General features: G+C 42.0%; 1 protein-coding gene across 2 annotated transcripts; it reads right to left on the bottom strand.

Moving 5' to 3' along the window:
* Positions 1-6,897: 6,897 nt before the first annotated feature.
* Positions 6,898-14,586, bottom strand: BLOC1S6 (biogenesis of lysosomal organelles complex 1 subunit 6). Of its 2 annotated transcripts, XM_032790594.2 has the most exons (6): positions 14,498-14,586; positions 14,068-14,161; positions 13,380-13,524; positions 12,199-12,286; positions 10,808-10,894; positions 6,898-10,058 (listed from the first exon to the last, which is right to left on the bottom strand). In XM_032790594.2, the coding sequence occupies exons 2-6, from the start codon at positions 14,141-14,143 to the stop codon at positions 9,939-9,941; spliced, it is 516 nt and encodes a 171-aa protein (XP_032646485.1). In that variant the 5' UTR covers positions 14,144-14,161; positions 14,498-14,586; the 3' UTR covers positions 6,898-9,938. The 2 variants fall into 2 exon arrangements, with proteins under 2 accessions (XP_032646485.1, XP_074925751.1); XM_075069650.1 differs by lacking the exon at positions 14,498-14,586 and having other exon boundaries at positions 14,068-14,491.
* Between the last annotated feature and the right edge of the window lie 8,481 nt (positions 14,587-23,067).

Below are 23,067 nucleotides of genomic sequence, written 5' to 3'. Positions count from 1 at the left end.
TAAAGGGAAAGTCTTCCAGCGGCAAGTCAGTGCTGCCAGAAGTGTGTGGCAGTTGTAGTGTCTTAGCAGGATTAGTGTGCAGGCTGGAGAGGGAAGGACTGATGTATGTCTGGCCTTAACACACCGCTACATTGGGCACCTGATTGGCTGCAGTTGGACCACTCCCTCACAGAAACTGGTCCCCTGACTTAAGCTGCAAGTGAGGGCTAAGACTATGTTCATCATCCCTTTTCTGCCTTCCTAGGGAGTCCAGACCACACACCCCAAGGAGACTGACTGGCCTGATGTTTGTATTACCTTGTTCCATAGAAAAACTGGGTGAGGTCTGGGGAAAATGGGTTTCAGTTTAGTTATGAACAGATGGTAGGTTACATTTGCAGCCACCTGTTGCAAAGGTTGTTGGATCTGAGATGCTGCCCCATAGGAGTATGCAGTCTTTAAGAACAGGAGGCTCATTCATCCCACTACCTTCTCAGGGACAGCTCAGGATCTGCACAGCTGAATATCTCTCAGCAACATGTGCCTGTCCCTGTGGTACAATTTTTCTAACATAAATAGTTATAAATTGTGCCAGTCCATAATACAGAAGTGGGGGAGGAAAGTGTTATTTCCCATTCCTAAGTATGTCTACATGTGTATATGTCAGTCTAAGCTTAAATTGTGAGCTCTGGAAAGTGCCTAGCAGAAAGCAAGCACTACCATAAACAGATTACAACAACAGATGGAGATAGGCAATGGAGAAGAAAAGCAACTGTAAAGTCGTGTCTGATTTCTCAAGTCTTGTTTCTTTATGGAGAAATTTAAAATATACTTCTTCCTGGAGGCCTCTAAATTGCAGGAACTCCCCATCAAAAGGAGAACTAACAAAATAGACAAATCAGCAAAATACACAAAATATAGTAACAAATATGTTCCCAAGCAGGTACCAATGTCATTCTCCATCCACTTTTGAAGCTTAGGAGGGCAACAGACATGGGTGAGCAGTTAAATTTCTCCATGCAGGTATGAAAGATCATGTGAGGTGTATTTTATTTGTAGTTATATTTCCTACATTTGTCGCTAGACTCAGGAGCAATTACAGAGATTGCCAGTAGTAAAACCACCATATCTGTCTCAAGTGTGAGTCATTTCCTTAATTTAAATCTCTTAAGCATTTAGACTTTGACTGGAATTTCTTCTGTGTGAGCCACCCTCTTCCCACCATAAAACAGAACTTGCACTCTAAACTGCACTTTAAAAATACTGAAAAATCATTCATGTCCAACAGCTACTATAAAAAAAGATGAACTAAGACATCTCTTTCCTACACCATCTATAAATCATTTTAACCTGCAATTATAAAGCAGAAATCAACAAATCAAACATCCAAAAAAAACCAAACCACCTTACAAGGAAAAACAGGCCCAGAATCTGTCTCTCTTTAAAACACTTATTCACGCATATTTAGTAACTGAAGAGTAACCTGATCAGAAATCATTTCCTTTCACCTCTAACCATGTGGTCCACATTATACAGTATGTGAAATGTCATATCACACAAAAGTAATGAACTAACAACAAACCTCAGATCAACTAATCTATTAAAATTTCATTGATAAAACAACTTTTGCACAATTTTAAACTATTACTGGGCTTTTCAGAATATCTGATGCTCATTAACTAGAGATTATTGTAACACACACAAAGAAATCAGAACTTGGTTTAAGATTAAGTACTGCTTTAGTGGGTTTTAAAATTTCTTGTCTCATATTTCATTAATAGCCTGCAGTATAGGCCTGCTCGTGTTACCACTTAAATCCATATCAAAACTCCGACAGACTAAAATGAGATTAGGGTCAAGTCCAACATGGAATAATTTTGTTGATATTCAACTAACTTCTTTGAACATGTGATATCAACATCACATAAATACAAATGACTGATAATGCACTTACATGACTAGTAGTAAGAGGCAGTTGGTAATACAAGTGAACCCCTAAAATCTACAGTTATACCCTATCTGCCCACGTACTGGCCTGTGTGATGACTGTATTTGCTGAAAAACAATTGTAGCCATCACTTTCTTAAATGGAGACTGTGGTTATTATTCCATCAGCTGATGCTTATGGGTCGTCTGAGAAAAAGAGCTACTAAAATCTCAATAAAATCAATCATAATTAGGAAGGGTAAATGAGAGAGCATGGTAATCTCCAAACAACATATTTTAGATTTCACATTTACACATTGGGGTATTAGCTTCAAGTTGCTGGCATCCTAGCGCTCATGTAACAGTGCCTGTTGTACAGAAATGTATGGCTAGAAGAGACCTTGGGAGGTCATCTATTCTAGCCCCCTGTGATGAGGCAGGACCAAGTATATCTAGGACCCTCCACTGTAATCTATTTCAGTACTTAACTATCCTTAGAGTGAGGATTTTTTTCCCTGATATATAACCTACCTCTGCTTGCTGCAGATTAAGTCCATTACTTCTTGTCCTGCCTTCTGTGGAATGGAGAACAACTGATCACCATCCTCTTTATTAACAGCCTTTAACATACTTGAAGACTTATCATGTCTCCCCTCAGTCATCTTTTCTCAAAACTAAACATGCCTGGGTTTGTTTGGTTTTTAACCTTTCCTCAAAGGTCAGGTTTTCTAAAACTTGTATCATTTTTGTGGCTCTCCTCTGGACTTTCTCTGATATGTCCACATCTTTCCTAAAGTGTGGTGCCTGGAACTGGACACAGGACTCCAGGCCAAATCCTGGAGACTTTTCCCCAGGCCATGTCCTTTAGACTGCCAAATCATGGAAACTTCCACTGACTCTCTCCAATTTGTCCACTGTGTGGTGCTCAGAACTGGAAACAGTACTCCAGCTGAGGCCTCACCAGTGCTGACTAGAGGGGGACAATTATCTCCCATGGCTTACATACAACATTCCTATTAATAACATCCCCTTCCCCTGAATATTAGCCTTTCTTGCAACTGCATCATTGCCTCCTAGCCAATTTGTGATCCACCCAAATCCTTTCCAGCAGTACTTCTGCCTTGCCAGGTACTCCACATTTGTGCATTTGATTTTTCCATCCTAAGTTCAGTATTTAGGAAGGGACTTGGACCCAGGGTCTCCCACCAGGCAGGGAGTGCCCTAACCATTGGACTAGCAAATCAGTCTTGCTCTCCAACTCAATGGCTATTTAAGTATTTCTAATAATTGGAAATATACCTATCTCCTAGAACTGGAAGGGACCTTGAAAGGTTATTGAGTCCAGCCCCCTGCCTTCAGTAGCAGAACCAAGTACTGATTTTTGCCCCAGATCCCTAAGTGGCCCCCTCAAGAATTGAACTCACAACCCTGGGTTTAGCAGGTCAATGCTCAAACCACTGAGCTATCTGTCCCCCCACCCACACTGAAACAGTCATTGGGCCAGAAAGCAAGACTGATTTGGTCTGACTTACTCTCTTGATAAGAGGGAAACTCCAGTTCATATCCTTTCTCCCCTTCTCACAGGGAAGTGGAAATTGAACCTGGGTCTCCCTCATCCCAGGCAAGTGCTATGATCACTAGGCTAAAAGTTATAAGGTGGACAGTGCCTTCTCCTCCTCTTCCACCAGCTAGATTTTGAATGGACCCAATCTGGTAGACCACCCAGAACCTGTCTACCAACCTGGGCCCTGCCCACAATTTAGGCAGCTGAATGCCTTTCTTCCCCTAGTTCATGAATCACTGTAGGGCCCGGGCTTAGGCAGGAGATAGGTGTTGATGATGTACTGGTTAGGCAAGTAGAGTACAGGCACACCACAGCCCTAAGTATATACCCTTCATGTCTCTCTACATGCCCAAGCAGTACCTCCCCCATCCACACTGCTATTTTTAGCAGTGAAACATCCCTGCTGCCAGAGCCTTTCCCTTACTGCAGTGAAAGACTCCAGCCACTAGGAAAGGCTCTGGGTGGGAGGGAGGAAGGTGGCAAAGGCTCTGGCAGATTCCTGCCACCTCCTGCCTGCCAGAGCCTATCACTGCAGCATATAGCTACACACTGCAGTGTGGCTGCAGGCTGCTTTTCACTGGGGAAATGTAGTCACGTATACCCTACATGCTGCCAAAAGTGTAGACAGAGCCTTAGGTGCCTGCGCGTCTCTGTAGATCTGCGCCAAGAAATTCAGACCAAATAGTGCCACAGAAGTCAGCTAAAGCTGGGAAGGAAAACCTGATAATGATGTTTGAGGCTTTAGCAGGAGTTTGTTCTAGAATCAATATATGAAACCCTTTGAAGAAACACTGCAAGAGGGAGCCAGAGTCAGGACAAAGGCAAACTGTCATGAGGGAGCTCTCACAGTAATGAGTACTAGTCATTTATAGCAAAAACATATTACTGAGGAATGACCTCATTATTGAACTGAGTGAATTAGTACATTTATGAATAACTTAGATACCAGCTTAGAAAGAGGAAACACCCAAGGAATGGTGCTTTATTATGGCTGATGTGTAAACAGCTTTTTCCAATTGCATGTACTGTAGGCAGGGGATCTGAGATTAGACCGTGACTATGAGTCTCACAAGTTTTTTGGATTGATAATGAGGTCTTATCTACACTAGAAAATTATGTCAACAGAACCATGGCACCGTACCAGAAAACAAACCTATTTTGGTAGAATGCACTCAGACTCTGCCCCTTGTGGCCACACAGCTCATGTTGCATCAGCAAAAGCACAGTGCATTGTGAGCAGGCATACCACTGCCTCCATGTTGCCTTTAAATATACTATTTGAGGGGAAAATGTTGCTGTGAATTATGTCAAATGTTTCTCTCTCTCTCTCTCTGTTATCTCTAACTCATCTGAAATAAGACCAGTGTAGCTCCCATCAGTTCTTCCTTTACAATCCCTTCTTGTCCATACCTGTCATTTTTCACCTCAAGTGTCACAGTCTTCCCCTCTCTGGCTTCCAAATTTCCCACCATCCAAAATGCTGCAGCACAAATTATCTAGCTCTCCCAACCTATTTACGGGCATCCTTTCTTTTTTGTTCCAAATTCAAACTCCTTTAGACTTTCAAAACTCTGTCCCTGCCTATATCTCAGTCTCCTCACCCTGTAGTATTCCCCCCAGCCTTCCAGTTACAGCTCTCTTTGGTTCTTATTCAGAAACTGGTTGTATTTGGGAGGGCCCCTGCTCCCTCATGGAACCTATTATTGGAGATGTTCTTAGTGTCTTTTACTCACTCACACCTTTATAGTTCCCCCCCCCCACACACACCACCCTATATGCCTAGAAAGCAAACAGCTTCATCAGTTTCCTTCAAATCCTTCATCAAAATGCATTTTCTTTCAGCTAGTTTCCACCACCCTCAATTGTCATCCGTCACTCATCCCAACTTGCCAGATAACAATGCTGGAAGTCAAAATTTACAAATTCAGTAATGGTATCACAATCTTATAATATTTGGTGTTTTCCATGAAACCTCAGCTCCTAAAGTCATGAAATTTTTAAAATGCTGAAAATTTTGCAAAAAGATGTTGAGCTCTGATAGTTGTAGAGGAAAACTTAAGAGTATAAACCTTAGATCAAAACCCAGAACCCCCCACACCCCATTATTTTTAAAATCTCATAATTTTTGCACATGCCTCATTCATGGTTTCTGAATATTTGAGATAGGCAAGACTGGGAAATTAGCAGGTTTATAAAAGTATTTATGGTTTCTTTTTGTTGCTTGGCTATTTTTGGCTAAGGGGATATTTTCAGGAATTATATATAATTACAGCTCTCTAGAGCCAAAGGCAGTTACTCTATTTTGATTTATGTAAAAATACAATACATGCATTTAGTTAAAGGAGCTGTACCAAAATAACCACTCACATAAGGGCTTTTCTTCCTTCCTCTTCTCTTGTCAACTCCCACCTTTTCTATTCTCTTCCTTGGTTTGGTGACATTATTTGCAGGATCAGGCTCTAAAATTAAACACTTACTACTAAACCGTTCTTACTGGCATGGATAGTCCCATTAGTTTATCTGATTACTCTCTCCCCTATGGTCTTGCATGCATACCGTTAGCCTCAAGTTCTGCAGAGATTTATTGATGTGCTTAATTTTACTCACTAAAGTCAATGAAACTACTCATATTAGTAAAATTAAGCACCTGAATAGATTTTTTGCCAGACCAGGGCCCTTGCTGTTGAATTTTAGAACGAACTTACAGAAGAAACAGCAATGGTAGGACATGAAGTACTACACATGCTCACTGTGTGGCAGTAAAGTCTGTTTACAGAAGCATTGTGAATTAAGTACCTTCTCAGACAGAAATTCTGAGCAGTTTTAAAAAAAATTATTTGCAACTTTGCAAACAAGTGCTACATTGATATCAAAGTTGTAATTAAGAGGAAACAAGTGAGAATAATTTACTTGAATTTTAAAAAAGCATCAGTTTCCCTTAATTATCTTTAAGGAAAGAAGCTGACAGGTAGGAGACAAAGTGCAAAGTCTAGTTGTGAATTACAAATTGATTAAGAAAGAAGAAATTGAGCTAAAAAAAGGAGAATAGTGGGGTACTCTAGAGATTGGTAAATAGGAGCAATGTTAAGGGAATGCTTTAAGTCTAACATTCGCTTCTGTGATGATAGTCTCTAAATGTATGGACTCCTCAGAAGATAATGGCTAAAGAGCAACTGAATAGCTGAATGAAGACATACACCTGATGTGCATTAGCAGCTTAAAAAGCAAATTGGATACTTGGGGAAAGTAATAAAATAAAAGCCTTGTATACACACAAGTTGCAACAATTTAACAGTATGTGTTTCTAAAAAGATAGTTAAATTGGTTACATCCCCCTAACATAGCAGGTTTACATTTATACCAATAAAAAGGTGTTTATCAATACAGATTATACCAAAACACACTCAATAGAAACAAGTAAATCAGTATAACTGCATAAACAATATGGGGTTGTATTGATTTAGAAATCAAAAGTTACAAATCAGTCCAACTTTGTGTTTAGACAATGTCCTTGACACATGCAATTATACATCTTCAGAGTGTTTCACAAATGTTAATCTCACAACAGGCTTGTGAGGTAGTCAAGTAGTACAATCCCCATTGATGCAATTGGGAAAAAGACACCCCAACACACACACACTTACGATAAGGATGATGGAAAAAACTAATCAGAATTTTACTTCCCTATAAAAAGAAACAGTTTCTTGCTCTAGCCAAGTAGAATTTCGCAAGGCTGAACTCTAGAAAAAACGGTTGAGTTGAATATTTCCTCTCTCTGTCATATTGATTTAACTGCAACAGGACAATTTGAAAAAGAAAACCCTGTCCATTAATAAAGAGATTTTACAGAAGTCTGGGCAAAAATTATTACATTCCCTGTGAAGATGCAATTTTGTGAGGCATAATTCTCTGCTCTACAGAATCTGAGTTACAGCTCTAGTATCTTATTTTTTTTTTAAATTTCTATGTAACCAGAGTTATATCAAATTCCACACTTTCCAAAGTTTCCATTTATCCTATTTACCCCACTATATCAGGGTTCTTTGTTTAAAAAAAAGTCTCAGCTGCTTATTTGCTGCTTTTTTTCTTTTTGGCAGTGGATGGATGTTGTCCAGTACATTTTCACTTTTCCGCTATCCAAGTGCAATTGAGGTTCTTCAATAAAGCACTGTCAAGTTAACTTTCTTCAACAGATGACATGTTAATCCAAAATGATATACCATGTAAATTGCTTACTCACTAATTTCAATGTTTGGATTTCTTTATTCTGCATAATAGTGAACAATCACAATTTTTAAAACAATTCTTCACTATTAGAAAGCTACCATAGCCTGAAACAATTTTTTTTCCCTTTCTACTAGAGAACAAAAATAAAAGTGTTTAGCAGAGGAAGTTAATTCTGATTTGCATGTGTGACTCATGCATCTAGTTTCCTACTATAAAAATAGTTCTTATTAAAGTATATTTTCAAAATCTAATTGTGCAATATATTTAATTACAAAATAAGAAAAAAAGAGGTTAATATTTAAAATTACTTAATTTATTACACTCTGTTCCAAAAGCAGATTTTAGCATTTTTGTACATATTTTTAGAAATGCATTAAAAAAACCCACACAGTATACATCAACAGTTCTCCTGCAAAGTCAACTAAAAAAAGAAATAAAAACACCGCCTGAATTTTTTTAATCTATTATTGCTATGAGTATCTCCTTAATTACTGCAACTGAAAAATTAAGAGAGTTTTGTCCCCTCACCTCCTCTGTTTACACTATGAATTGGATGGCACTTTACATATAGTTAGTTTTGCTATTTCCCTGTTTGAGAAGCTCATTCACATAAGAAAAAGGAAAACCATTTAAAAAAAAATATGAAAATTTAGTTGTAACATCATAAATATTGAGAAATTAGGGCAGGCATATGTAGCATTTGAAACTACTTTTAATTATTTTTAAAAACCAATTAGATTTCAAGTTGGCATCCCTTTAAATGTCTTGCCATCCATTTTTATAAATAGCTTACACAAAGTTTACACTTAATCTTACCTCCTGATAAGCATGTCAGCTCAGGTGACAACATTTATTTTACTAATATTGATTCAAAAGGTACAGATGTAAAATAACTACTTTGTCAGACTGCAGAAATGAAATACTTAAAAGCTTATCTAGACTGTTAAACAGTGTATATATTCATCTGAACAGGAGGCTGTACCAAATTCTATAAGAAAACAGCTAGACATTCAGAGAATGTTGTAGGTAAGCCCCACCCCACATTTACTTAAGTGCATCCCAGATACAATCTTTCAGTACTAGTTGTCATCAGCACTGGTGAAAAAATTTAACCAAGTGAAGCAGATTCTCTTATTTAAGTTAAAACTGGGTCAATTGCATGAAATATCACACTGCAAGAATTTTTCCTGAAGATGTAAATAAATTTAAAATAGTGTCTATTACATAGAAAGCAATGAAATTTACAGCTTTTGAATCCTTTGAGATCTGTTTAACAATACAATTGACTTGGCTTCATAGTCTCCCTCTCTAACTCGTGCCCGAGTTTCAATTACTTTGGCCTGAATCACGGCCATCCAAGAAAGCATTTATCCAAGCACAAGGGCTGGCAGTTCCATTATAGGATCACTCTTGTACCATGCATGCATTAGTTATGCTAATCTTAATTTAACACATTTTTCACATTCATCCTGTCAGGCTTGGGGAATAGTCAGAAGTGATCATCTCAAATCATGTAGTTATAAGATCCAAGGAAGATTGCTAAAATAAAGGGAGTCTTCACCCAAATGAACTGGGCCCATCAGCCTAAGTGTGTGGAGGGAGTGGGGGGAGGAGGGAAGAAAGGAGGAAAGAATCCCAACATAAGGAGTTCATTTGTATTTCTCACACATGATCAGTAATATCATATGGCTTTGACACTCAGTTATATAGCAACTGGGGGAGAGAGATCCACTATACCTAACTGGCACAGAAGGCTGATATTTGTGACTTGTGGACTCAACAAGATAAAGACATCTGAATTGAAGCAACCTCAGAGCTGCGGATGTCCATGGATCGTAACTGAACTCCCAAACTGCACCAACCACATTCAACATTTTGTCTGAAAGAATACACAGCCTATTATTTCTTAGCTAATATTTCAAACACCAGAAAAAACAAATGGAAAATGAATAGATATGTAATTAAAATTATGACATTTAAATTCCCCTGCATATATCAAAATTAAATTTACATTATGATTAATATCAAACAGCATAGCATTAGAAAAGAAGGCCTCCTAAATGGCTGAAATGGAAAAGTAGCAATTTACCAACTGGTTCTTAGCATTCTGGAGTTTATAATACTGTACAAGAGACTCTTTTCCCAGTAACAACTTTAGTTCACCAGTATAACAGAGTCTGCCTTAACAAGTCCAGAGAATTTAAAAATAATTAATTTGGACAAGTTGATGTATGCTCAGCTTTCATGTCCTTCTAGCTGGTTTTGCTGTTAACTGTTTCTCTCTTTCAAGTTCCTTCTCACGTTGCTGTTCTCGTTCTAGTTCTTCTTTCTGCCTCTTCTGCTGCAGTTTGAGTGCTCTTTTCTGAACCAGAAAAAAAAAAAATTAATCAGAAGCTCTGTGGTTTTTGGAATCTAACTTAAATGCAAGACACATGCACGCATGACTGAGATCTTGCCAAAACCCTCTCAGGCCCTCTTAATCCAGAGGACCCCTCCCTCTTTCTTACTATCTCCTTTCCCTGCCCTTTACCCCAGGCTCTGCATCGTGATGATCTATTTTGGAGAGGGACGAATTGGATTCCTCCAAATCCCACTATCACTGCTCTTTAAGAACACCAGGGGAGGATATACTATGCAAGTTGTTGCCTCCACAGAGGACTTAATTTTTTGTTGGCCAAGGACTAAGGGACCAAATTTAACAGCTGAATGAAGTCAAACATGCTATACACAGCAGCCCACCAGGTTGGTAGAAGTTATGCCATTTTTGGTGTTATACTAAAGGATGGAGAGGCAGAAGAAATTCTCAGCCTCAGCTTTCAGACAGAATCTAGCTTTTCTTAATAGTTCAAAATCACCAGTGATGCTAGCGTACAAATATATTTTAACATAAGAAAATTTAAGTGAAGGTTAAAAACAGCCATGGTTGGTTTCAATACCATTAGAAATACGGGGAAAATAAGTTTACACAAAGAAAGGGGATATAAAGAACCAGGTTTTTCTTACAAATTCCTAACATATTAAAAATACTGATTAAGAGTATATGACAGTATGTTGTTAAAATTCTACATTGACAGATAGCTGAAACGAGGAAGCAAAACTCACTCCACTCACTTTTAACTTTGATGTCTTTTCATGGAGCATCATCATCTCTTTTCTAATATTCACTAGCTTGCTGTGGTAATGTTTAGCTTCTGAAAACTTTAAACACACAAGACAGTTGAATGGTAAGATTCAGTGGATCAAAATGTTTCTTAGTCTGGAGTATAAAGCTATGCCCTAAAACAGCAACTTCAAAAACCAGCTGAAGACCAGTCAGTCTGAGACTGGCTTGAATATTTTAGGGTCTTAATTCTATACACTTAAAACAATTTTAATAAAACTAATGTATCAAAAGGTACAAATTCTTATATCTTAATGAATATTTAAATAATTATAGTAAAGCATTTTATCACTTGTACGCTCATTAGTTTTCAGTTTTATATCCCAATGTGGCTGAAGCTTAGCAAGCGCTAGGAGTAAAATTCAAGCTCTTATATGGTTCCACACTTCATTCTCAAGCCTACCTTATAATTTCCTAAAGTTCTTACAAAGTTGGCTTCATATGTCACAACTGCATATGCAATTTCTGTAAGACACTGTCATTTGCCTTAAACTATGGCAATCATGAAGTACAGCTGTGAATTTTTGTTGTTGTTAGAATATTACCTCAAGTTACCACTAAAACTCAAACTCAAAAAATATGCAACTAAATCAAAGGACTAAATGCTGGTCCCTGTGCACAGCCTGAGTAAATGTACAGGAGTGAACCAGAATCCTTCCACCAACCTGCGGGGAAGGACACAGAGTACCATGGGTACCCAATGGCTGCTCCTGGAGCCTCAGTAGCATATGCAATCTTTATGCACTGATTTTGGCTTCTAGATTTATATAGGTGGACCCACTGTCTATGCCTGCTAATCCCTCATCTGCAGGTCAGTAAGGGTATGTTTACTTTGCAATAAAAGACCCATGGCAGGGCCGCAGCTGGCTTGGGTCAGATGACTTGGGCTCACAGGGCTTGGCCTGGTGGCTATAAAACTGCAGTGTAGACACTTGGTCTCGGCCTGGAGCCTGGGCTCTGAGACCCAGTGAGGGGGCAGGGTCTCAGAGCCCAGGCTCCAGGCCAACCCTCAAAGTCTACACTTCAATTTTATAGCTTCACACCCCAAGCGCTGCAAGCCCACATCAGCTGACCCAGACCAGAAGTTGCCATGTTGCATGTTTTTCATTGCAGTGTATACATACCTGTACAGAGTTGAGCAGTCCTTCATGCTCTCCTCTTTCCATTTAACAGAATCAAGTTGGTTCTGTTGTATTTTCCAATTTACAACAAACAGAGTTATTGATGTAATGATTATTAGTAGTCTATTTATAACATTTTCTCAGGGGATGAAAAACAATACATGTACATATACAAATTTTTGTTAAAACATAGGAAAAAACTGATAATAGAATACACTTACCAAAGCATTGATATCAAGAATGGAATTACATTCTCTGAATTTTGAAATTTCTTGCTCTAATGTGTCTAGTAACACTACTTGATTCTGCCTGAAACAAAAATACAAAGACTTTAAGACACACATAAGAAGTCAGATTAAATAGACTATGTTGGATTGGTTAAAGAGTACTCACAATTTTGAGTTTTGCTACTGTTCTCTTCACTGAAATCTTAACATACAGATTGTTAATGAGGATATAATGCCAGAAATAAGTTGTATAAAAATCAACATTCCAAGATAATTTTTTCAGATTAACTATTTCTTTTGTACTAAATAGATTTTTCCCCCATATTAATAGATGAGGAATAATCAGGAAACCTACAGAATTAGATAAAGGAACTGAGTCTTTGCAGATTTTTTTTAAAAAACTGACATTTAAATGAATTATAATTAAACAGTTATAAAAGACTCTGCTATCTCTCTTCTTGCTACTAAAATGTTCTTTAAAAGCAGCAAAGAGTCCTGTGGCACCTTAGAGACTAACATGTATTGGAGCATGAGCTTTCGTGGGTGAATACCCACTTTGTCGGATGCATGAAATGTTCTTGTGCACTATTTGGAAAATTCTAAGCACAGCAAAGACATTTGCTGGAAATCCCAACAGTGTCTTAGAGCAAAGCACAAAGAGAAGACCCTTATAAATGTTAAGCAACGAAACAAAAGAGCGTAAGCTAATTAAAAGTAGAGTCTGGGAGTTTCATACATGCAAGAAAAATCTTAAAAATATCTTGCTTCCAACCACCATTTTAATAGAACATCCCAAATGCTGGATGTTTTTCTCTAAATAAAGTTGTACAGCACAAGGTTACATCTCTCCAGAAAAAGAATGAGCACTTAGAAAGTTGATGTGTCTTTTGCTGTGACTGGGTGCATGGATTTCAGTGCTTTAATTTTAAAACTATCCATCTTAACAGCTGGTAGGTGACAAGGCTGGCAATTCTTTTAAAATTATACTTATAATCTGCAGAATATACACTTACTGTTCAAAGTGCTGCACTCAAAGCACAGAAAAGTCTATTTTATATGTAAACTATACTACAGGAAAATATATTCCACTTACATAGAAGAAGGGAATTTGACTGAAGAAATTCTAGAGAGGAAATGCACGTATTAGAATGAGTTGCTTTTTTCAGTTTGCTTACGTGAGCTCTTGGAGGGCTAGTTTTGATCGCCGAAGATCAGGTAAATAATGAGAAATCAATCCTTCAGTTAGCTGCTCCACAGCTTTCTTATCTACAACAGCCAAATCTTCTATTAGTCCCTCATCTGGAGATGCCTCACAGGAATCTGTAACAAGAAGTACCAATTTAAACTGCTAAGAACTATTGCAATCCCTTTATCTGTTAGTACGAACGGATTTTCTATTTTGAAATAAAAGTTGGGAGTCTCAGCAATAGAGTGTAAATTGCAGTTCCTTGCACTTCACCAACTGAGCAATGCTCCCCTCACCTCCCTGCACGACGAGGTTTCACTTGCAAAATCATGCCATGACAGAATACAGCAGAAGGGTGAGGTTTAAACAAAAATGTACACTGTGCACACAAGCCACTCTAAACCAAGTAAACCAATTCAGACATGCCAAATACTCTTCCCTCACAGAAATCAAACGTACACAAGAAATGGATTCATGTCCACTTGAGTGCAGTTTCCCAAGTTCAAATTCCCAATTTGGATACTCAAACGTCAGGGAAGAGCCAGGCAAAAAACCCCTCCTCCCCCAATCTCCATGACAGACACAACAAGGTTTGCACGATGCTTGGGCTTCAATACAGGGGACACCGCGATGCTGACGATCAGTAGCCGAGCTCCGTGCGGCCGCTGCTCACATACCAAGGGCGGGCCCCGTCTGCCTCGGGGCGGCGGCGGCCTCCAGCAGGAACCGCTCCTTCCCCTCGGGCTGCTCCATGTCGCTCCCCGCCGCCAGCTGAGGGCACAGAGCGACAGCACCATGAGCGCGACCCCCGGCAGTCGCTGACTCCTCCCGGGGGGGCACCGCGGCTCCCCGCCCGGCTGCTCGCGGCCCCTACCCCGGGGCAGAGCCCATAGCTCACGCCCCCAGCAGCGAGGCCGGCCCGGTCGGAATTTGGCTGAGGGGGCGGGGCTCCACGGGGGTGCAACGTGAGGCGGGGGCCAGGCCAGGCGCGGTGTCTTGTGGGAAGCGGCTCCTCGGCTAGACCCTGGAGGGCCTGGCGCGGGGAGGGGGAAGCGGACGGGGAGGGGCTCTCAGCAGACCCGGGAGCGCAGCGGGAGCTGGGCCCACCTAACCCGCCTTCGCGTATTGTGGGGCGGGGGCAGTCCGGCACCGCGGCGCTCCGACCCGCTGAGGCACCCGCGCCTCGGCCCCTCCTGGACACAGAACCCCACGCAGCCCTTGGACTCGGAGAGGGGACCGTCCGCTACCCCGGATGTAGATGGGAGCCGACCCCGGAAGTGACCCCGCTCCCGGGAAGGTGGTCAGTCACCTGACGCTGCTGGTTGCTAGGGCGGACCCTTAGGAACAGGGTAGATGGCGTGGTCCAAGGCCCAGCACTAAGAGTGTGTGGCGCCTGACACTGCAGCAGATGCAGTGTTCAGACACATTGATTTTCAACTTGACGGTATCGCAGGTCTTGGGGAAGATCTAGTTTTCAACTGTCAGCAGCACAGTGCTTTGCTGTACAGCCCTGTACGTGAGCCCTGCAGGCATCCCCTCAAACTCCATTTTATTGCAGTGGGAGCTCAGGCTGGTTTGCCCCATGGAAGACAAAATAGGGGAACCATCACGGGCCTCCGCATAGAAACGGAAACAGTGCAATGGGGAATAGAGAGAGTCTTTGGAATCCTTTATTTATTTTCTTAGTAGATGGGGATAGGTTTCTGTGGCTTCTTCTAAAGCAGTGGATACTCAGACAGTGGTCCACGAGCCCAGTTAACAATCAGCATTGCCCAAAAGAGCCACATTAGTGTGAATGATAGGAAATATTTAGGTTTTTATATATTCTCACAGCAAATACATTAGTAACACTGTAAATTGATAACTTAATTGGTTAACAACAGTAAAAGCAGCCTGATTGGTTAATAATTAAATCACACCATGTTTTAATATGTGTTGCAAAGAGCAGCAGGAGACACATGAAAGAACCACTTGTGGCTCAAGACACAATCTGCGTATCACTGCTCTAAAGCTTGTCTTCAGGTACAGTGCTACAGCTACACTGCTGTAGCACTTTAATGAAGATGCTACTACATGGTGTTGTTAAATGTTAATCCACCTCCTTGGGGCAGTAGCCATGTCAACAAGAGAAGCTCTCCCATCCGTATAGCACTGTCTACGCAGAGGGCTTAGATCAGTATAACTAGAAGTTACACCGATACAGGTCTATATTGTAGTCCTGGTTTAAGATTTTTCTCCCAACTTACTCTTCTCTTCACAAACTTCTATTTGTAATTACCAAAACAAATGCAAACTAAATTTTGAGATTATTATTTGTAGAAAGGAAATTTGTTTGTTCAAAAAAGTAATATCAGCAAATTGTCATGTCAGGTACAATCATTATGGAATTTGAATAAAGGAAATAAGGAACAGGTGGCTAAATTTGTGGTTGGCCCCCAAGGCTAGCTCCACAAAGGGGACTTAGGTCATAGCTACATGGGAGGCGCTGCTGCTAATCAAAAGCTTTTTGATGCGCAGCAGGTAACTTGCGGTACACAAATTGCACTAATTGTATTCCCAGAATGCTTGTTCCATTTGCAATTTGCATCACTTGAACACAAAGTGTTTGCTGCAAACTGAGGGCATTGTATTCTCCAGGGGCATCCCATTTGCTTCAGTGCTGAGCAGTGTGCATCCTCCTGGGACTGTTTTTGCTTTGAACTGTGCGAAGCTAGGGAGGTTCAAATTTCAAAGAAAAATCCCATATTTCTACCATACTGCCTCATACTTCCTTTTTAGGCTGGCTCATGTTATTTTCAAATTGCTGTCAGCCAGTATGGATTCAACAGTGCTCCATGTTGCTATGGGGACAAGTACAAATATGCATAGGCTGCTTGGTTGGTACTACAACACTCAGAGCTGGATGAATTCTGCATTGGAGTTGGCCTGTTGTACCACGGAGCAGATGATGTGGGAACAGTAAAATATTCTACAGCAGCAACTCCTCCTCAGGCAGCAGGATGAGGAAGGAAACACTGAGATATTGGAACAAGAGGACTGATTCCTGGATCACATATACACGCTTCAGCACAGTTGCTGGACTCAAGAAACCAGTGTGGACTGGTGGGAAAGGATTGTTCTGGAGAGCTAGGGTGACCACTAGTGGCAAAAGAACTTCAAGATGGGGAGAGCTACCTTTTCTTGAGATCTCTGGAGAACTGACCCCAGAGCTTCAGTGACAGCATAGCAACTTGTGATGCACCATACCCACGGAAAAATGGGTTACCATTTCTATCTGGAAGCTTCTCCCCCACCCCAAGAATGTTATCAGTCCGTAGCCAACCAGTTTGGCATGGGAAAGTCAACTATTGGGGCCACTGTCATGCAGATCTGCTATGCCATTGATAAGATGCTAACTAAGTTGCAAGGCTCAGAAGATTATTGATGTCTTTACACACGAGGTTCCCAAACTGTATTGTGGCAACTAATGGACCCCCAGTGCCTATAATTTCCCCCACATATACAGTCAGGGCACCTAATTTATAAACGGAAAGAGTTATTTCTCCATGGTGCTCCAAAGATAGGTTGACTACCATGGCAGGTTTACAAACAAATGCAGGTAGTCTGTGAAGGTCCACAATGCTAGGAACTTTTCAGGACTCAATACTATTTAAACTAATGCAGAAAGGCCTGTTTGCTCACAGGAGCACTATAGACATTAATGGTATGGAGGCTGGTCCAGTTATACTGGGAGACTTGTCTTATGCCCTGGCTAATGAAGCCATACACTGGTGTCTTGGACAAAAAGCAGGAACATTCTGAAGCTATTCAGGTGATAGTTACAAAGGTAGTCAAGTCCTTTGGTCATTTGAAAGGCAAATGGCTCTGTTTATGGAATAGGTTGGAAGCAACAGAAAAAAAAATGTTCCAACCATTATAACTGCATGTTGTGTTTTGCACAATATTTATGAGCGCAAAAGGGAAAACCTTATCAATAGGTGGGAGGCTGAGGTGTGGAGACTTGCTCAGAGGTTTGAGCAGCCAGCAAAGCTCCCATAAAGATCACAAACATGGGAATGCTGTCAGGGATACCTACTGTTCATATTTTGTTGTTTGCTCATAGGCAGGGGATTGGCAGTGTTGGGATACAGACTTTGCGAGCACTACAGTGTTGTGTGTTGGTGGCTGAAATTTAACATTCCCTATGTGCTTCTGCAAAACCCTATGAATGATTTCAGCATTATTTAAAGGATTTTCTGTGTTAAATGCAATGATGACTCATAAAACATTTGTCATACATTCATTATTATGAAAGACTAAAAAAAAAAGTTAATTAAACCAATGGAAAAAAAATCTTTGTATTTGGAAGTACTTTTAACAAATCAGTATTCTTAAGTAACCAACTATACATAGCCCTTCAAAATCAAACCCAAATCAAAGTGCAACAGTAAGAACATTTCAAATATAACTTTTGGTGGGGAGGGGGTATGTGCATAAAGTTAAAGGTCATATATATGGAAAAACCCGTAGAGCACAGATTAGACTCCTCAGCCATCTTAAGTCTCATCAATGAACTTTTCCCTGGCAGACATCAAGGGATAGCTGACGACAGCACATTAGGAAAAGGGAGACTTGAACCCAGTTCTCCCACATCTTGTGGGACTGGTCTAACTCCTGGGCTAAGAGTTATGAGGGGGGACGGGCATGCACACTGGCATCACCACCAATGGCATTTTACATGTGACCTGATCTGTTAGGCAGCCTCTGAGAATACCTTACTGGAGCATGCCCTGCAGGAGACAGGTGGGGCAATGCCTATTTTGAGAATCTCATTGGGGCTTAGGTGTGAGCTAGGCATCTGAACTGAAATGGCTGTGCACATGGCCCAGCCACAGACTTTGAGGTGTTCTAAGAGACTTCATTAGTGGAAACTTAGAGAATTTAGGCACTTACAAGTTTAGGCAACATTAAGCAGAGGTTGGGGGGGATCTAGATTCTGGACTTGGGAGCCTAAAGCGGCACAGACTTAGCTCTGTATACTCCCTGCACAGAGGATATGTCAGTGTGTGTCAGGAGCAGGCAGAGAGCCTTGCAGGAGTGGGATGAGTGTGGCCCGGGTGTTCCTGTGCCCCAACTGCCTATCCTCCAGCTGTCACAAGACCCATAGGAAACATAGCAGCCATGCACAAATTAAAACGGCCTTGCCAGCTGTCCCTATTGCTGTCCCAACCAATCAGGGACAAAACGTCTCCCAGCAGCTCCAGCATCAGGAGGGTGCAAGCCTGCTTTATCCACTGCCCCTGCCCCCCATCTACTCTGCACCAACACAAGGATGAATTCCTTCCAGGGTCACTTCATGGATTGTTTGCATTAAAGAAACGTCATCTCATGAATAGGAAATATTCTGAACAGTGACTATTCAATTGATAGAATGCAGCAAAACCTTCACTAAGTTCAAATGACTGCATAAGAAATTAAAATGCTCTGTTTAGCCTTTTCACATAGTACATATGAAATATCTATGGCAGGAGAGTCTTCCTATTTATATTAGGAGAGGCTTGATTTTTTTCCATATGTTAAGGAACCAATGTTATAACAAAATTTGCAAAAGCCTGATCTAATCTGTGATAAAAATCACTGGCAATGAACAGGTAAATTTCTCTCGTTTGCACTTAAAACTGCATATGCTTTTGAGAAATTGGTGAATTGTTAATTACAGATTTCAAGTTGTCATATTAAGGTTGATGCACTTACCAAGTTTCTTGTGGTTTGAAAGCTATTAGTTTCTGCCACATTCTCCATTTTATGTAATCTTCAAATGGGTGAATTTTTCAAATTTTTTAAAGCCTGTCCACTGTACCTTGCATTTATACAACACTTTTCAGCTCCATGCACTTTACAGGGGACATGTTAGAGTGTGTCAGGAGCAGGCAGAGAGCCTTCCAAGAGTGGGATGAGTGTGGCCTGTCCTCATCAATCTAATCAATCACTTATTGGCTTTGAATATGCTATTTGAAACCATTCCTTCCTAATAAGACCCTAGTGACCTGAAGAGTCCTGCGTGTGGCTCCTTTGGATCTTTTGGGAAGGACTAATTCTTTATACCATCATAAAGGGTGATCCTGCTTTCTAGAGCTGTCATGAATCTTACGGCAGTAACACGATATGTGTAAAAGTGATATGAAGTTGTTTAACATCAATGTAGAGAGCTGGGAGAAGTGCACAGAATCCCATTCAATCTGGAGGGAACACCTGGCACTGGATGCAGTTCAGCATGAAGGAGCTTTGATCCAGAGGGTGAAAGCAAAGCGAGAAAGAAGAAAACAGTGTGCCGTAATCTTGAATTCCAACTCAGACAATATATGGATCTGTAAAACTTGTAACAATCTGTGTTGGTCTCAAATTGGGCTTGTCAGCCATAAGCAGATTCATCAGGACTTGACTAGACCTCTCACATGTATACTATGGTCCAGCAGATCAATGGTTGCTATACAAGTCCTTATATTGTATCTGCAGATCAACCCACAAGTTTTTAAGACCACACAGTACTGATTACCATACGGCTCAATCAGTACCTCTCCAGGAGTGAAAGTAACTTAAGGACTTACCGGTACTCCAGAGTCCTTATGAGGGGGCGGGGACTTTAAATCCCTGGGCACTTTAAATCAGGATTTAAAGGGCCCAAGGCTGGGGCTGTGGTAGCAGCAGCTGGAGCCCTGGGCCCTTTAAATTGCCATTGGAGGGGGCGACAGCCTCTGGCAGAGCTTTAAAGGGCCTGGGGCTCCGCTGCAGTAGTGGCAGTTGGGAGACCCTGGCCCTTTAAATCATCGCCTGAGTCTCCGGCTGCTGCTGCTATCCTGGGGCTCTGGCAGCAGGGCTTGAGTGGTGATTTAAAGGGCTCGGGCCTCCCACTGCTGCTACTGTCCAGGGCCCTTTAAATCGCCACCGGAGCTGGGGCTGTGGGGTAGCAGTGGCAGCCAGGGGCTCAGGTGGTGATTTAAAGGGCCCGGGACTCTGGCTGCCGCTACTACCCCAGGCTCTTTAAATCATCCCTGGAGCCCTGCTGCCGGAGCCTTGGGGTAGCGGTGGTGGGGCTCAGGTGGCAAGTTAAAGGGCCCAAGGCAGTAGCAGTGGCCGAGCCCCTGGCCCTTTAAATCACTGCCTGAGCCCTGCTGCCGCTACCCCAGGGCTCTGGCAGGCTCCGGGGACAATTTAAAGGGCCCGGAATGGCAATGGCTACCAGTGGCCCGGACCCTTTAAATTGTCCCCAGAACCCTGCTGAGGTGGCAGCAGGGCTCCGGTGGCTATTTTAAGGGCCGGGGCAGTAGCGGCTTTAACATTAAAGTCTCCCATAAGGATGATGATGTCTTTGTCTGGGAGAATCTCTAATATTTTCTGGAGTCTGCTGTAAAAATAATCTTTGTCTCCTCTTCGTTGTCATTAGTTGGAGCATAGCACTGAACAACATTCATCTTAGTCCTCTTCATTTTAGTTCTGAAGGATGCTGTGATGATCCTGGGACCATGTGCCTCCCAACCAATCAGTGCTCTCTGTGCCTGCTTGGACAACATGAACAATCATGTAAGCCTCTTCCTGTGTTGTGGGGTTGCTGTCGCTCTCTTCATGTCCTGAATTACAGCATACAGCTCTCTGTCAAGCAGTCGTTCTCTGTCCAGCTTGCGTCTCATTCTTGTTTTGCTATGCTAAGAGGGTTAGTTTGTTGCTCCTCATCTCTGCTGCAACCTGTGCGTCGTCTTCCTGACTCAACTCGTTAACATGTTCCTCACTGTTCCATGAGGCCTATGGTAATCCTCCTGGTTTGCACGAAGCGGTAATCAGTCTTAGTGGCTCCTCACGGCTTCACCACCGCGTCATGCTCTTTCGAGTGAATGACCCTTTCTTTTCAGGATTAAAGTCTCTGTTGGGGTGGAGTTTCGTGTAGCAGTGTTGATTTTTTTACGGGGTTGGATGTTTTGGGCTAGCCCCACGCTCCAACCCTCCTCCTTTATCCTGACTTTGGGACAGGCAGATGGCCCCAAAGGACTCTCTGGTGGAGTTGGACGGACGAAACACAGGATACGAACAAGTCATGGGGACCCACGCTCTTGGGAGAGATGTGGAGAGTAGAATGGAGATGAGCGTTGTGGATCTTTGTGCAGTCTTATACGGAACTGGTCATAGGACGGTAGCATCTTTGCCTCACATGCTGTATCACATGAGTACGCTGGTATCGACCAGCAGGATGACAGAGAAAATCAATCGACAACATGTCTTCTTAGCAAAGAAGTTCAGAAGATCCTGCGCAGGGACGTGTAGAGTTAGGAGAGCAGACGCGGCGTCTGACCATCACTTATGTGGCCTTGATTGAGCTGAAGCTGGATAGCAGAAGCTGGATAGATACGTCAGCAGAAGAGTATAGTTTACAACGTGCGAGGGCCTTCTGAGAGGACCGTTAAGACCAAGGAAAATTTGACTGATGCTGAAGAATAAGTTTGTCGTATGTACAGGAGTTGGTCTGAGAAGAGGTAGACAGTGTACAAAAGATGGCATGAAAGTTGAGAGACACACTTTGGTTAGTGATGCCAGGAGAGTGCTTTGGATTAAGATTAACACCAGCAGAAGAGTGGATCACGCAGAGACCTGACCATGATATGAGAAAGAAAAGAATAAGAAGGGCAGCAAGTCAACAACAGAGGACTAGAGCTGCAAAGCCAAAGCTCAAAGAAGAGTATGTGAAGCCCACAGAGCAGTGAAGAGGAATATTAGGAGGACCAAGGAGAGAGTTATGTGGATGAACTGGCAGCAGGAAGCGGAGCAGGCAGCAGTACAGCGTACATGAAACAGAGCTAGATGATACTATCCAAGCACTGTCTGGGAAAGTTTCAGCAGCCAGGAATGTCCCGGTTAAGACAGCAGGCGAAGTCTATAACAGGATAGAACAACGATGAACAGATGGTGCGGAAGCACCTGAGGAATCCTGAAACAGACCAGCCCCACCCATCCACCAGCCATCTTAACCCAGCCAACGAGACCTCCCAATTCATTTGAGATAAACCACCAGGAGATGAGATCAGATAACCATCACTATATGAAGAACAGGAAGGCAGGCTGGACCTGATTGAATCCCAGCCAGAGGCCTTGAAAGCAGACCTGGGATGCTTCAGTGGAAATGTGACCCCCTCTCTTGGAAGATCATGGTGAAGAAAGAAGTGTGATTCGGCGACTGGGAAAGAGGGATATCTCATCAAAATCCCCAAGAAAGGAGACCTTAGCAACTGCTGCCGAATTAGTAGAGGAATCACCACTCCTGTAGTGCCCAGGGAAGGTCTTCACGGTTCTCTTAAGAGAATGAAGGATGCTGTCGATCCACAGATTACAGACTCGACAGGCAGTGGTTTCCGCTGAACAGATCATGCACGGACCAGATAGCAACGCTTCGCATATAGATCGAGCGGTCTATGGAGTGGACTCCTCGTCTGTTCATCAACGTTTTGACTATGGAGAAAGCGTTTCGATAGCGGGGATCGAGAGGTACCCTCTGGAAGGCTGCCTTCGGCCACTACTGCATGCCAGCAATAGGTGCGTTCACCTGATCAAGAAGCATATGATGGTTAGTTACTGTAGAGGTGAGCCATGGAGGGAGCTCACTAATAGCTTCCAGGTTGCGAACTGGAGTCAGACTAAGGATGCTTGTTGTC

Source organism: Chelonoidis abingdonii, chromosome 9, assembly GCF_003597395.2.
Source record: "Chelonoidis abingdonii isolate Lonesome George chromosome 9, CheloAbing_2.0, whole genome shotgun sequence".
In the NCBI taxonomy this organism is placed as follows: Eukaryota; Metazoa; Chordata; order Testudines; family Testudinidae; genus Chelonoidis; species Chelonoidis abingdonii.
The sequence above is the reverse complement of the archived record's forward strand: the minus strand, read 5'-3'. Positions and strand labels throughout refer to the sequence as shown.